This window comes from Plectropomus leopardus, chromosome 13, assembly GCF_026936395.1.
Source record: "Plectropomus leopardus strain MGB_pleo_1.0 chromosome 13, ASM2693639v1, whole genome shotgun sequence".
Lineage (NCBI taxonomy): Eukaryota > Metazoa > Chordata > Actinopteri > Perciformes > Serranidae > Plectropomus > Plectropomus leopardus.
The window spans coordinates 27,405,490-27,422,430 of record NC_142188.1 but is presented as its reverse complement, the minus strand read 5'-3'; the positions used below and the strand labels follow the sequence as shown (position 1 = coordinate 27,422,430).

Sequence of the window (16,941 nt, the reverse complement as noted above, 5' to 3'; positions counted from 1 at the left end):
TTGTTACGACATCATAAATAAGCTGACGATGACTTGGCTGTGGTCAAAAGCAAACTTCATTTGCAACCTTCTGAAGCCCTAAAAAAGTCTGACGCACTGTTATTGCAGCATGACGTGAACATTAGCATTTGCAGCAGTTTATAGCTTCCAGCACTCAGGCTCCAGCATGCTGACAGCATCACCTCCTCCTCCTCCTGCCTCTATCCCCAATCACAGACAGAAATAGCTTCCTAAAATTTCAAGCTTATTTGCAACAACAGTGATGACAGCGTGGGCGACAGAAGTGTGTGAGTGACAGCGCCATAGTGACCAGAGCTTATTGAATAGACTTTTTTAAGAGTGAGATGACCACAAAGGCAGCATCGAATAGGTATGCGTCATATCATATTGTTCACTGGTTTTAAAGTAGCATACAGTGCCAATTGGGGACATCGGAAGAAATTACAGCATTGACGTATTTTAATCTCATAAATGTTCATGGGCAATGTGTTAACAATTGCCTGTTTACGCACCCAGCAGATACATTCATTCAGAGTCATGTTTCTGGCCACCTGATGAATACGATTTATAATACTATTTAATCTTCTTTAGAGGGATACTTTGCTGATTTTCAACCAACCTTGTATCACCAATGTGGCTAGTATGAGTTAATGACCTGTGGTAAGCTTCTGGTAAGGGAGATTCTGTTATGATTCTGTTACTGTATTGCCTATTTGTCACCTAAAATCTTTTCAGAAACATACTTTAGGCCACTATTTGATTGAAATTTAACATTTGTTGTTAGCAGTAAGCTGCCATATTGTTTCATGTGGAAAATGGCCAAGTGTGCGTCAGGTCACCCACCACCAGGAACGTTAAATGGTCTGGTTAAGTACATTTCGCTGTAGGTTTTCTACCTCATGAGCAAACTTGTATGCCACAGCCTATTTCCTGTTTTCTCTGGTCATAAAGCAGGAATTTCAAAAGTATTTGCATTTTTCTACTGCATAGAAAGCCAAGTTTTATAAAGACTATCTTTACAGCACTTAAATACCTTTTTAAGCTCAGTTTTGGTCTCAACAAACTCTGAAGAAGAATACCTGCTGTTGTAAAGCTGGGCAGGTAGTGTGCAGTTCATTAGAGCTTTTTCACTGTAAAAGCAGCTGCCTGCTTTGACTGGAAACCAGCTTGCTGAGAGTGGTGAGAGTGAACAAAAAAGGTTTTGGGCCATTTTTTTTCTTGCAAAGGAATGTAAAACAATTTATCTTGAATGAAGGCAAGATAAAGAGAAAATACCCTTCTCTGCTCTGTCAAAAATATTACTACTCTCCCCTTAGCAAAAAGGAAAACAACAACAACATGATACTCATATCTCAATTAAAAAAATATCATGATATAAACTATTGTTTGAAAAAAAAAAGTTGTGGATGGACAAATAGAGCTCAACATTAAGGACTGCCTGACTGCGTTAGGCACGTAAAAAGCCATGTTGGGATAATTAATATAGCAACTCACCTGCCCAGTTGACAGGTAATAAAAAAGACTATTTCTTTTCCCGACACTGATAATGAAAGTAGCTAGAGACTGAGCTATCTTGCATCAGTCTCATCTTTGTTCAGAGTGACACATGGACAATACCGATCAGGAATTTGCAGGAAAATGCAAAAAAACAAACTTTGGGCAAGTAGATATCTGACCGACTTGCCTGGCCAGTCAAGTGAAAAAACAACATTAATGACAGTGCATGACAATATACATACATAGCAAAATAATCAGAATTGAAAACCGAGGGAAAAGTGGTGATATAATATTAGAGTTTTGGAAAAAAAATAAGAGCATTGAGCAAAGTTAATCCCTGTTCCTACTTCCTCTCTAAGTCGCCAGTTCTCTCTGAGTACCAAATGAGTCCTGGCCTGCCCCTAAAGCTGGACTGAGCCACATGATGAGTCATCCCTAAACCCAAACACTTTCGGAACTGTACAGACATCGCCGGCGGTTTAATGTGAAGCAGGACGGAAAGTGACAGCACATCTTCCATTCAGTCAAGCTTGGAAGGACGTTTAACACGAGGAGAGGCCAATGACCTCTGGATGCGAATCCCACATCTGTAAATCAGCCATTACACAGTCCACATGACAGCAGAACACACACACACACACATGCAGATGTGCACTTGCTCTCAACCCTGAAGCTATTAGTGCTAACATCTCTGTCACCAGGCATCTGCCCAAACTCCCCTGCCAGTTAATATGGAGAGTGTGATATAAACAGGATATTTTAACAGTTTCCCTCGGAGTTCAGGAGCGGGGAGGTTTAAATTAGAGTGCGAGCTGAATTCAGCACAGATCACCAGTCCCACATGTCTCCTCCCCTTACATGGCGGCGTCCTCCAGCTGCCGTAAGCTCATTCATTCCCCTAAAAGGATGCTGCATTTTTCCTCCTGGCTTTGGATATTAGTAGAGTCAAGCCTATTCAAAATAATCCTCCCAAGCTAAAAAAAAAAAAAGGGATGTTGAAAAATGAGAGTGGGGGAAAAACTGGCAGAGATTTTCGCAGGTCCTCCAGATGCAGCGTATTACCATCTGCCTACGGAATGTCAGTTATTTCCAGAGCGTCTTTAATAGCTTTCCTAATATGACACACAGCGGCTCCCGGGCCAGAGGGAGTGATGCAGAGGCTTGGAGGAGCTCCTCTGATCACCTGCCTGAAAATGACACCCGAGAGGCTGCGCACAAAAACTTTCACACTCCTCAGGTGCTCATTCAAGCAAACAGCTCTTGGGTTAAAACTCCTGGTGGCCAGTTATGGAGTCATTATATACTGTGTGTTAGTTTCTGCGAGATGACTACAGGGGGTCACACAGATAAACAGACACCTCCATGCACGCCCAGCATGAACCACGAATTCTGGGTAACATGATTCTTCACAAAACTCTAAAATGGCGTTGCACCCGAGGTGATATTTATTGGTGTAGACTTTCATTTCTGATGGGAAACTACAGCTTATGCTCTGAGTTGTTACCTTTAGGTGGGAAGTAGGATTTGCTCTCTGCTTTGTGGGGCCAGTCTACCACCAGATGCCCATAGCGGCGGAAACTGTTGGTGATTTCATCTGTAAAAATGTAGAAAACAAAGGATAAAAACGTCATGAATGTTATTTTCGTGACATGATAAGACACCATTTATGGTTGTTCATGTAAAATGCATACGCAGGACTCTGTGCAGGGCTAGGATCGATGCTGAGGCAGGCACAGTTTCTATTTTTTGCCGTGTTCCTGCTGCAAAAGTAGCCACTGCATTAAACAGGAGCACAGGCCTGGCACATCCGGTCTGCAACGGGCTGTGGAAACTCATGCATTTTTCAGCCCGCTGAGTATTGTGCATCATGTGCTTGTTCAACGGTGTGGACACATAAGAGAGTAAACATTTCATATTAACGTTAGACTCTGTGGCATGCTCCAGAGATTGTGGAAACAATTGCAGGTCAATGACGCAACTGGTAACAGAGGTTAAAGTAAAGCATTGAAATAGTCTTAAAAATCTAGATTTTGAGGGTTAAAACAATTGCTAGCTAAATGGACATTTCTCTGAGGCATATAATGGCAGAAGTTACTGAGATTTGCCACTGTCTGGACAAAATTTTCATTTTTCAATTTTCACTTTGATAAACTAACAAAAGCCTGTTTTTTTGGTTACGACTTATGGTGCTAAAGTTTAAAATTGTATGGCAAACCCATGGTATATTCAAGTTATATAGACGTTCACAGTGGCTAAATTGCAGGTGAAAGAATTAACATCAACAAGGTCCATCAGTGTTTCCTTAAAAGAATATGTAATGTTTTTTTGCTTTCTTGCTGAGAGTTAGATGAGAAAATCAATAGACTACCACTCTAGTGTGAACAGTACATGGAGGTCTTCCACCAGCAGTTGGTTAGCTTGGCATAGGACAAAGACAGGAAACAGGGGTTAAAAGGTAAACTGTCCAAAGGTAATGAAATAATATCTTGTTTGTTAAGTCCATACTACTTTAAATACAAAATGTCGATACTTTAAGGTAGTTACATGCCACATTGTCACTGAAAACTGATTTTATCTTACAGGAAGAAAATACGATTGGAAAAAAAGATTAGAAAAAAAATATAAGAATACAATTTATATAAATATAAACTGGACTGGGAGTTTTTTTGGCATTTATTTTAAAAAGGTGCACAACATGACTGTTTAAAAAGGCATTGTGTTTAATTTCATCTTGACTTTAACTCTTAGCAATGACTAACATAAGTGTATACCCTAAAATGTTGAACTAGTCCTTTAACTTTTGATAACCTGTCAAAGTCTGTTCTTTGGTTATTGAGTAAAAGCTTTAAATGGAACAGCAAACATAAGCTTTTTTATAGTAAGTGGCTGTATAAAATGTTAAATTAATATCCTCAACAAGGAGTGTGAAGGTGCCCTAAAGCAAGACTCAAACACTTCAGCGTTAACTATTAGTGGCAAACAGCCAAAGACAAAGACGGCACTCAGAGGCTTCCAGGTGTGAATGTACGATACATTAAGCATCAGTATAAATCTGCAGCAGGGAGGTGCTGAAGAAGAGGCTGTATTTATTTGAATTTCTCTAGATGTGTAAATGAAAAAGGATCCTTTGTTTACCTTCATCTATGTCAGGGGGGAGGCCTCCGACAAAGACCTTCCTGGAGTAACGCTCCATCCTCTCTCCATTCTGACAGCGGGTTGGCGAGTTCAGACCCGGGGTCAAGGAGGGGTCACCGTGACCGTCATCAAGGAAACCATCTTCAAAGGGAAAAAGACAGGAACGACCTGAGAGGAGAGGAAGAGAAAAGGACACCAGGAAGACAGACAGGGATAACAGAGGAGGACAGAGAGGTACGAGAGTGTGAAGTAAAAAGGGAGGGAGGATGTGAGAGATGAATTAATGAATTAATCACATCTGGAGACCAATAATGTAGCAGTTTGGATACTGAGATTACCCTCTCAATTCTAAACTTGGTCTGTCAGCAAAGTGAGATGACACTTTTCTTCTACCTCGTAAGACATCCTCATATTTCTGGTGCTTCTTTATGTAAAACTTAATACATAATAATTCAGAAGTGATCATTTTTTTCTTTTGGTGGGGTGGCTTCAAGGCCATGACTACACATTCAGTTGAAAATCTCTTGGCTTTCCCCAAAGGTAAAACTTATTTTTGATTATTCTTATTAATGTATTTAAAGAAACCTGTAAAAAGGAAATACACCATATGGCCGTAAGTATGTAGACGCCCATGAACCCCAATGGCTGTTTACAGATTGATGGCAAAATATCCTGGATACGTGCATTGCAATCTTGCGCTGGCGACGCTCAAGCAGCAACTTCAAGCAGCAAGAAAAATGAAGCCAACGTGAAAGTGCCTATTACATATTATATACAGTCCACAAAAATCACATATTGGTGTAATGTCTGGGTGTCCACATACATTTGGCCACGGTGTAAATCAAATTATAATCATGATATCATAATGGCGTCTTGGGAACCTCCTGGTGACTCCCGCTCCAAATCCTCATTAAAATAGCAGGCTTCCAGACCTGTAGGCAACATGCTGAACAGCAGCACTTAATGAGAATGGAGGGACTGTTGATCATCAGTAATGAGCCTGGTTATATTCTCTCTTTGTGGGACACATCATGCCTGTGGAGGTCTTTAACTATGCTTCCCAATAGGAGGTTTCCACTGGTGCAGTGATGCATTAGCAATATTTTAGTGTTATTTTCTGATGGTAGTGTCGCTAGTTCAAATGTAAAATGTATGTTTTACTCTCTTTCTTGAGCAGGGTTGATATTTGATTGTTTGATAAGCAATCAAACATGTCTAACACAGTGATGAATGCTGCATTTTTTTGTCTCCCACTACAAGTATAACATGTAACTGCAGCCTGATAGTGTAGTGACCTTACAAATGTCACATGGTAGCTTCTCTCCTTGCTGAAGAAAGACAGAATTAGTCAAAAAAAAAGAAAAAAGCACATCAAATCAGAGATGAGCCACATTGGAAAAGCACCCATTTTTGCCATTCAGATGATGAATCACTTCTGAGTCAGCGCACTCCTTCATGAAAACCTTCAGATATTTTGGAAACACTCCAACTAAACATGCTTGAACATTTGAAAAGGTTTAGTGTTGGATTTGGTGGCAGCATCACACTGCTCTTAACTGGAGGAATGAGATGCGTTCATCCCTGTCGTACCAAATACTGCAAATAGATGATGATGTTTTGTTTTTTTTTGTTCTTAGAACTGCTGTCATGTTTCACTCACAGCTGAGCGTGTTTGCAAGTCAGCATCCCTACTTTGCACTAGAGGTAGAACACTGACTCAGAGTAGAGAGAAAAGAAAATGAACTGATTTTTTTTCCTCTCACCATCAAGCAAAACAAGATTCATATAGACAGATTCGGTGGATCGCCCAATGTTGATTAAAATGCACAACTGTGTGTCGAAATTAATATGATTCCATTCAATCACAGCACAGATGAAAAGCAGATAGTGACACCACACTAAGATCCCCCTCAGCCTCGGAGAGAGACACGGTCGGCATGGCAAGCAGAACCCCAGAGAAAATGCCACACGTTACCTCTTCTGCGGCCATAGCTCCGGGCTGCTTGTCAGCACAGTTGGGGGACACAAGGAGAGACAGAGGGGTTGGGGTAGGAAAGAGATACAGAGACATGGGTTTTGTGGAAATAAACCAAAACCAGGAACATCTCTAAGGCAACAGAGGAACCACAGATGGCCACACCTAAGCTTAGGCTACGTGAGGAGGGCGATTATCACAGCCTGGCACCAGCCCACAGTAAACCTGCTGCACCTGCCTTGGCAACAAACACATGCAGATGCTGGAAAGGGAGGTGACGTTTAGCCACGGAAATGGCCGAGATATTCAGCCGCATAATGCACCGCCCCATAACTGGAGATCATAATCTCACTTTAATGAACCCACAATGGCTCGCGTTCGTGATAATCTTCTGTGAATATTCACCAATGAGGCCATAAAGCAGAGCGCATGCGGGACTGAAGGCAGAGCAGGTTAGTCATTATCATGGCCTTGGTGAAATATTATAAGTTCCTCTCAGGTCAGGTACGGCAGGCCAGATGCGAGTGGAAACTTCCCACAGGATAAGGAGAGGGTACGGAGGTGGCTGGCAGCCTCGGGGCTCAGAGAAGGGAGGATGACATGCAGAGGGGAGGTGGGCAGCGGAAAGCAGGCTATGATCTCAGGGCTGAATGAATCAAAGTCTACGGCAAGGCGAAGGGATTGGGATCATTTATATCAGCTGGTCACATGTGCCAGCTCAACATTATCTCTGTCTCATCTTTTAATGCGCCTTTTACTGCACTGACTCGGATGAAATCTAGAGAAATAAAAATAAGTATTATCCAAAGCTAACATGCTTTTTTCAGAGCTTTCATTTGCATTTTATGGTCTCTTCCCCATGCAATCAACTGTTATTATGTTGCCTGAAGGTCATAAAAACTGAGCAATATCTATCTGCTGAGGAGGAATCTGTCTGGAATCTGTCTTACATCTGGAGCAAAGCAGTGCAGAGAATAGCGTAACTGTCATTGCTAGTGTCAGACTGATGCTGTTGTCATTTTCACGGCGAGCATCCACGCTGTGTAAGTAGTGCCCATCTCTGCTCCATTGGTGTGGTTAGGCACATTGTCGTGTATTGATATTTTAAGGCAGCAGAAAGAAATCGTGCCATTGACCAACAAATATCTGGTCTAAAGTCAGAATGACGCAGTGTTATCCCGCTATTTAAAGGGACGCATTGTTCATAGTAAGATGAAGGGGTGGGTTGAAAAAAAAACATAATTCATCACGAAAATATTAATGAAGTTCTTTAAAATGTGAACATAGCAGTGAGCAGAGCAGCTGTCCCACTACCCGCTAAGAGATACGCTGTAGACGATTACACATGAGGACCAGGGTAACTTTATTGATTATTTCAGAAGCTAAAACTTTAGTTCTCTTTCCTCTGTCATGTTTATCAATATAATTTTTAGTTTTGCTGCTTAAATCTCTCACGGTACTTGCTGCAGTGACATTACTGTTTGTACTGCATTACTCTCAGCAGAAAATCACTCACTTCTCCAATTTGCTAAATCCCTAATTTAAAAAGCAGGATGCCAAATGCAGGCTCACCTGGTTTTTAAAGGAAATGGGTGATGACAGCCTGATTGGTTGAATTCATGTTAAGCCCAAAACAGACCTATGATTAATTTAGGGACTAAATACCACCCTTCTCCCCCTTGCACCATAATTTGTGCAGGGATAATGCATTGTTAAAATAGGAAAAGTTGTACTTTAGACCATCAGCTATAGAATATTTAAATAAGGCCCATAACCTTTTAAAAAAAAGTAAAAAGTAAATGGACTTTAATATAAGATTCTTTTTTTTTCTTTCTTCAAAACAAGCTACAATATTTCCAGTTGGTAAGCGTTACCTTAGTAGCTTTTCCACAGCTTTCTCGGCATCTTTCCAGCTTATGCAACCACCTGTTAGCACATGACTACATTTCCACTCTTAGGGTACATGTTGACACCTGAGCTATCTCCATGACAACTCCATCCATTGAAAAATACCAGAATATTCACTTGCATTTGTTTCCCACTTCATCAACCTTTCCGATTACATTTTATTGTCTTCTCTCTATATGCAACCACCTGTTATCACATGGCAAAATTTCCATAGGTAGGTCACACGATGACAGCTGAGCTATCTCTTTGACTCATCAGCAAATTCCATCTGCTGAGAAACACCATGAGATGGATTCAAAAGCTCTGAATACAACTTGAGTTAAACCACTTTTTTTTCCAGGAGCAAAAATGACCTTTCAAGCTCAAGTTTTATGTGCAGAAACACCACATTGTGTTTCCCTAATCTCTGAAATCTTCCCACAAACAAGCTTAATTTGAATCTGCTGTGCCACCAATATAAGCCACACAGGAGGCAAAATGTGGCTTAAGATAGAGCAAATTTATACAAACAGCAGGAGAGTAACAAAGTGCTAAACAGATCCTCCTGCTCCTCTAAACGCATCAGTCACAAAGCACACTGGTCGCCTCAAAAACCAATATCGGCGTTTGCATTGTGAGAGCCCCTTTGTGTGACTTGCCCCTCTGGCTTCTCTCTGAAAATATATTGTCTTTGAGCCTCTTCTCCCTTGCTATGTTTTCATTAAAAAGATCTGGCTCTCCAATCCAAAGAAAACCTGGGCAGCCTTTCTGCAGCTTTGCCCTCTCACTGTCTGGCCTTGGCAGAAACAAAGTCACCTAGCAACCAGCGCAAAATGAAGAAAACGTTATGTGGGAAACCGTCAGATGCCTCAGCAAGGGAGAATGCGACCCATAAGCAAGAGAACGGAAAAGGAAAAGCGGGGGTTAAGAATAACTTTAAACTGTGTGGCGTTCAAGAGAGAGAAAATGTTAAAAAGGAAAGTGGGGGATTCCTCTGGGCACAATGAGTTTGAGGTCTCCGGCTCTGCTTGGCTTCAAAGCCTCAGATACTTCTACTAAGCTGTCAAGTGAACAACACCAATAAATCTGAAAAGCGGACCTAAGCTTACTACTCTCTATCCTTTCTTCTTAACTTCAAGTGCTAACACCATCCGGAGAAAGTAGAGCCCTTACAGGTTCTCACAGCGTGAAGCCTCAAAGCTAATGGGACGAAATGAAGGAGAAACACAGAGTAAAACACTTTAAAGTTGAAACCAAAGCCTCCCTGTCTACACACATCACAGGCTACAGCAGAGAGAGCCAGTTCTGACAGACTTGGAAGATCTGGGCAGATCTGTGCTTGCCTGAGTGTAATCCCATGACACAACAGTTTAACATCAATCCAGGACGCGTTCTCCGAGGATACGAGTGATGAAAAGAACAAAATGAGGAAGGAGCACCACTGTTGTCAAGATGTGACGCTAGAAACTGCTTTGCCAAGAAAGTTTATTTTATGTTACATATCTTTTGCCTTCACTCGTTTTTATGCCCTGTAGGCTGACTGAACATGTCCAGAAAGGAAACTAGGGCTTCACTGATTTGGTTTGATCACCAGTCAGTCCAGACATTCTCAATATTTTGCAGAGTTGAGCAAAAAGATAGAAAACATGATCGCCCCTTAAAGAACTAGCGAGCATGGCCAAAGTAGAATGATCTCCTCGTGCTTTTATGCCTTTGCCCACCAGTCAAGTTGCAGTTTACAATCATGTCTGTCAGATTCATACGGAGCCATTGCAGTTGACAATGCTTCAAATGTGGATGTTGCTGCAAAGGAGCTACAAATTCAAAACATGGATGATTCACACACATCTTCAACCTTTTACAGTAATCCTGAGATATCATTTTCACAAGAGGGAGAGGGATGCAGGCCAGTGTGACCTTAACTTGACTCAAAGTGGGCATTTGTTCCAAATTAAAAAAATCCCCTCAAAGCATTCCTAAGATACGGCATTCACATGAATGGGACAGACACAAGGTTACAGTGACCTTGACCTGTGACCATCAATATTCATCCATGAGATCATATGGACATTTGTGCCAAATTGGAAGAAATTTCCTCTCAGTAACCTAAAAAATCATATTCACATGAGTGAGACAGGCGCAAGGTTACTGTGACCTTGAGCTTTGACTTTCAAGATCTAATCAGTGCATGCTTGAGTTCATGTGGACATTTATGCCAAATTTGAGGAAATTTCCCCACAGTAATCCCGAGATATCTTGTTAAAGAGAGTGAGACCGATGTACGGTCACTGTGACCTTGAGCTTTGTTCTTTCACCACCAAAGTCTAACCAGTTTATCGTTGACTCAAAGTGAACGTTTGTGGCATATTTAACAGACAGACAGACAACCGGAAAACATAATGCTTTGGTCCATGACTGTTGCTGGAGCACAGGCATAAAAAAAATATCTCTGACCCAATCCAAACACAAATAAAAAGCACTCGGAAGGCCTGGGCCTGGCCTGAAGAACTTTATGGCATCCATGTTGGAGCATATGAGAAAAAGACCTGATTTCTCTCCCTGGCTCGCCTCCTGTCACTGCTGGTCATCTGCTGGCTGGTGGCACTCTGAGGAGAATCTAGTCTTACATGCTGGGGTATTTTTGGAAGTGCTATTCACAGGTCAACTGTGCTTAGAGGTCTGTCCTAGGTTTATGGTGTCAGGGAATCCAGACCTTAGCAAAGGGTAGGCAGGTGTGCCTACTGCACACTGACGTAGGCCACTGTGGGTAGGGGGGTGTATGTGTTTCATGGGAACACACCACAAAAATACTCCCCATTCTTAATTCCTTCAAAGGACAAAAAAGCAGCTGCAACACTTTCATCAGCAAAATCAAGACAATTCTGACGAATGCCAGATGGAGAATAAGATGACGAGTGCTACAATAAAATGCGACTTACTATTCAATGGCATTATGTGGTCTGCTCCGGGATGATGGAAGTTGAGGCCCATACGTCCTGCCGGAGAAAAAAAGAACAGATTTTTACAAAAGAGGGGAAACATGGAAATCACTGATAAAAGCTACCCTGTTAACAGACATTATATTTAATCTTCCATTCTACTGTTGGCAATGGGGAAATGCCAGCCAGGATGAAATGTTTAACAAGAAATGAATCAACAACAAGTTTACTCAATGTGAGACAATGGCATGAAGCACGACCACGGACAACAGATGTAAAAAACGAGGTGGAAACGCACGTTCCTTTGTTGTCACATATCTCATATGCACACACACACACACACAAACACAAAAACAAAGGCAGCTATAAGACTAGGAATTCAACAGAGCGTGCATTCTGCTATAGCGACAAAGTGTGCTTGTTACATGGGCCCATCTGTCAGTGCTTTTGTGGGCAGAGGTGGTGTGGGACGTCTAAATGGAAATCTTCCTGGTTATCTCTGTCTCCATCATCGTATTCGAACAGGTGACAGCTTATGCCAAGGCTTCAATAGCCAACCTGGTTCAGGACAAAACATTGCCGTCTCACTGTCAACATCATTTGTAGTGGCAGCTGCAGAGGCAGACCCTTTATCTCTGACCACTTAAAATTAGGGCCCTGTGTCAAAATCCACCGACACCAACTTTTTACTCAACACACAGCAACCAAGAGTCGTTTAGACTGAATGTAAAGAAACACTTTCACTGTTACACATTGATATTCTGCAAATACCTTTTAGATTTAATAAATCAGCTTTTGCAAGCCTGCGGTGTTAACACTGTGGTGGTGATGAGGGGTTTTAAGGTCGAGGGGGACAACTGCAATGCATATCTTGCTTTACTGCTGGTGCATGTTTCCCCATATGTAATATGGACTTTGAGAAACCAACTGGCTGCATGTTGCAAGCCGCTATAGTGCAAACAAGATGACATGTCAAACGTTTCCAAATTTGGATGCACAAGACAGATAGTGGGGACAGCAAAGGGGCCTCTTCCTGGCTCACAAACAAGAGTGGAACTAGCAGTTAGACCTGGTTGAAAACCAGAAAGGCAGGGTAGGGGGAGGACAATGGGGAGGCCACCCTGCAGCTCCACAGATGTGGATTTCCACACTCCTCACAGCCAGTTAGAATCCAGGCAACAGTGGGGCTCGGGGGCAAATGGAGTGCGGCAAGCCAATACGTTCACACACATTTGTTTGAACACGTGGATATGTGTGACATGGCCGAGTGTCACATAATCTTTGTTCTTTCCAACTTATTTATCATGAGAAAAAGGAACATTTTGTTGGCAAAGACTAGATGTACACAAAGGAGAAAGATCCAGCGTTGTGTCCTGACATTGATGGTTTTTTAGTCTTCTATTACAAATTGGTAAACATGTGGGTAGTCTGTTTGTTTTTGTGTCAGAACACCAAACTGACATTGAAAACCTAGTGCCAATGAAGGCTGACTGTTACATTGGCCAAAAAGTTGCACTTAAACACATTGCAAAGGCTACAGCCAACTTTCAAGTACATTCTGCATCTATATGATGGGAGAAAACTCTCCAGTGGGTGGGAGTAGTCTGTAATCGTCATTCAAAAGGGAAAGACTGACAGGATGGATACAAGAGCTGTTAGCCAATTAGCACATTAACAACACAACCTAAAAAATAATAAAATAACAATTACAAACTATTTCTGGGAAAAACCTAATAATAATCTTGACTTATTTAACAAGTTTGTTTTGATTTCACATCCTCTAGACTTAAGTCATTTGCTTGCTTTCCTTACTTACGTTTCTCTTGTCAACTGAGCTAAACTGCCAATCTGTCAAGTGCTTATTGTCAGTGATGGGCTCTGCTGCCAATTCAACATGCTGACTCAGCCAAAAAGCTTTTAACAAGGGCCAACCATGGCTGACTAGTGCCAATGGTGCGGGACACCACAAAAACTAGGGTGACAGATGCTCACTGACTGCCCGACAGTGACCAATGACAGTCTTCCTGGTGTGTTCGGACTTTGACAGAGATCTCCTATAGCTCCAGAGCGGACCGTGCACCTTGACGTAGTAGTACTGCATTTGATTAAACAAAAGAATAAGATGATCAATAAAATACTGCATTGCTAGTGTACTCTATATCCGACATTCACAATCAAAGCCCTGCCTTCGTTGATAGGAGGGCAAAAGTCACAACAAACACTGTGGCCTGTGCTTGCCTTTCGGACCACATTAGTCATTTTGGGAGACAGTTGCCCTCCTGAAGCCTTAAAATAGCTCTGGGCATGTGCCATCTGCTTCCCCCAGGAGTTGAGTGGCAGGGTGTGAGGGGGGCCCCGAGTTGCTGCTGCTGCTCTTCTGGTGACATTTCCTCACCAAGAGCCAGAGCTATTCTCAACCTCCCCATGATGGTTGAACAGCAGTGTGGCCCCTTGGGAGACACGCCATCCTCTTCCTTATGCATAGATCCAACAGTACCACCCTTTTACGTGCATAACAATCTGCAGTCGGACAGTGACCTCACCAGAACCTCTTTGGGTAGAAATGGAATAGAGAACTGGACAAAGCCAGTGGCCATAAACAAAGGATCATATGCCCTAATGGGGAGACTCCAATGTTGTCATTGTGGGAGAGCATGAAGTCTCTGAAATGTTTAAGCAAACCATTAAGATTAAAGACCACAAGAAAACAGTCAAAATGAAGTAAAATGCAATATGAGATGTATAACTTTATGGGTTCTAAACGTATGTAACGACTGAGACATTTGTCTGTTGATGCTAAAAAAGTGAAGAGGTGGATAAAACTAGAATCACTAGCTCACAGTTGGATGCCTCTCCCAACTAGTCAAGTTGCAATTTACACCCATGTCTGTCCAGACTTGTGTAGCCATGACAGTTGAAAATGCTTCAAATATGGATGTTACTTCAAAGAAGCTGCATATTCTAAAACTGACTAACTGTCTCCCCTTCTGTTCCTAAGTTATGTCATATAATAATGTCCAGAAAAGTATTTTTTCAGAATGTTGATATGATGTCACAGTAAAATTGACCTTTGACCTTTTGTATATTATAATAATAATAATAAATAATAAATATAAATAAATAAATAAATAAATAAATAAATAAATAAATAATAATAATTGTGTCATAGTTGTATCCTATTGAAATTTTGTCATATTTGGCATATGAATTCTTCTCATCCCTGGGTGCAAGTGGATGTTTGCGCCAAAGTGAAAGAGATTCCTTTAAGGCATTCTTGGTTTTCTTGGTTTACGAAAATGAGACAGACAAAGTCACAGTGACCTTGACCACCAAAATTTGATCAGTTTGTTGTCGAGTAAAAATTTGTGCCAAATTTGAAGAAATTCCCTAAAATGCATTATTCAATGCATTATGCCTCCGGCCATGGCTGCCGCTGGCAAGGGGGTTTACAAATATTAATAACTTTACTGCTTTCTGGCTTACTTTTGTGCTGGAAGGCAGACTGCCCCATAGCACCGTCTTCGATTTTTTGAAAATCTATTGAATTAAACACTGAGCTACTTGGACTGATCAACAGCCATATCTATCATTGTCTTAAACACGACATGTCTATGTTGGACGCTGCTTTTGAATGATCTGTGAAAGAAAACAGGAATGGGACCTTTGGTCTACATGGACTAAGAGAAACAACTGAGGGGCCATATGAGTGCTGTGCCTCAAGTTCCTAAGCGGTTAAATTTTCACTAGATTCCATGTGGCTGATCACCTCCGACTGTGTCCCACCTGGAGCTCTTCTCAACTGCTTTGGTCACGTTTTTGCTCCCTCTGTTCCACATTACAGCACATATTTAAGCCCTGCAATAACACCTCTAGGAGAAAGCTCCGGTAGAAGTTATGTGAGGAGAGTGGGAGTGCCGACAGCAAGGTGCGGAAATGTTAGAAATGATGAAAAAAAAACACCTCAGCAGCAGGGTGCCCCAAAGCTGCACTACTTGCTGACTACTGCTAAAGAAACCTTCAATTACCAACATAACACTAGCACAAAAAAAAAGATGACAATACCCTCTGAGGGGCATATTTATGTTTTGCACACAGTCGACAGATGACTGAAAAAAAAAATGATACGGATGGATGTTTCTGTAAGAATCTGGAGAAAGTTATTTTGATTCTGTTTGTCAGAATGGCCTACTTCTCTGCTTTCATACCAGCTTGATCTCAACCCAACAACCCCCAACAAGATGATTACAACAGAGCCAAAGTTCCTTCAGTTATCAAGCAATAGCATAAAATTATGTGGTTAGGGAAATATTTCTAGAAGCAAATCCCTAAATACGCCAACCACCCACTGCTATTTAATGTTTCATAAAAGTAATAATTGTAAAACTATTAAATGCCTCTCATATAATAATAGAGGAATTCCAGAATCCAGTTAAGCCTGATGCACAACTTGGCAGTGATAATAACACTTTCAAAAGTATTTCATGGCTTGTGAGACCTGGACAAACCATGTTTTAAATAGACAAAACAAGCCCAGACTTGTTTTGTTGCCTGGACAGGATTAGGTCAGTCATGCTCACTGGAGTCATGAATTTTCCACCATAACAAAACACAGCACTCTGATGGTGTAGTTTATTGGAGGCAAGGTGCGATTTAACCTTTAACACAGCCAACAAAACACATCATCTTATCTCTGTTCAGTCATTACGGGCTGTTTAAAGTACAGGGGCATCCCTCTGACGCTGAGATCATCGCAGGTGTTGTTAACTACAAGGGCGGAAATGTTGAGAGGTCAAGTCCAGCTTGTCAGCCAAACTTCAGCCCAACCAAGCGTTTTATTGACCTTTCACCTTAGGTTAAGATGGAGTGACCCCTCTTTGAACCTGAAGACAAAAGATCACACAGACCTCCTCTTCCAAACAAACACAATATTTGAGGACCTATTTACGACAGAGGAAGGTAGTGTTTTCTTGGTCAAAGCTGAATCTTTATCTTTATAGTTAACTTAAACCTCACTGTAAACCTTTTCACCATAAATTTATCTAACATGGAGACAGAAGGTGCACTGTGAGGGCTCTATCTATGCAAACATTTCTAGAAAAGTTATATGGAGACACCCACCGCTTCCTATCATCACAGTGCTGTGTTTAGTCACACGGTTACTCATCTGACCTGTGCTGCACTCGTCATACTCGTGTTCCTCCTGATAAAAGCTCCTGTGTGTCAACAAGTGCATGCAGTCAAACAGCACCAGCGTTTGCTCTGCCCCGTGTTTGCTATTGACTTCAATTATACCTGGCACCTTCTATTTGTTACAACAACATTATGCCTCATCCAGGCCGTTGACCAACATATGATGGGTGTCAGCCAAACACAACGAAGCTTGTAAAATCAACACAAAACTGTTTGTGTAAAATGTAACTGGTTAGCATTTTTTTAGAACAAACCACCAGCAGCTGCTTAACCCAGCATAAAGACTAGAAGAAGGGGAAAACAACTAGCCTGGCTAGT

At 41.6% G+C, this 16,941-nt stretch overlaps 1 protein-coding gene across 7 annotated transcripts in view; it reads right to left on the bottom strand.

The window, feature by feature from the left end:
- The window catches only part of cpeb3 (cytoplasmic polyadenylation element binding protein 3), a 53,110-nt gene that overhangs the window by 17,818 nt on the left and 18,351 nt on the right, over positions 1 to 16,941 (bottom strand). For 5 of the 7 annotated variants that reach the window (XM_042501580.2, XM_042501577.2, XM_088086785.1 and 2 more), the window contains 4 exons: positions 11,434 to 11,490; positions 6,608 to 6,631; positions 4,633 to 4,800; positions 3,002 to 3,091 (listed from right to left, as the gene is read on the bottom strand). In XM_042501580.2, the coding sequence (XP_042357514.1) occupies positions 3,002 to 3,091; positions 4,633 to 4,800; positions 6,608 to 6,631; positions 11,434 to 11,490 (339 nt within the window). The remainder of the gene's footprint in view (positions 1 to 3,001; positions 3,092 to 4,632; positions 4,801 to 6,607; positions 6,632 to 11,433; positions 11,491 to 16,941) is intronic. The other 2 variants (XM_088086784.1, XM_088086786.1) reach the window with 1 other exon arrangement.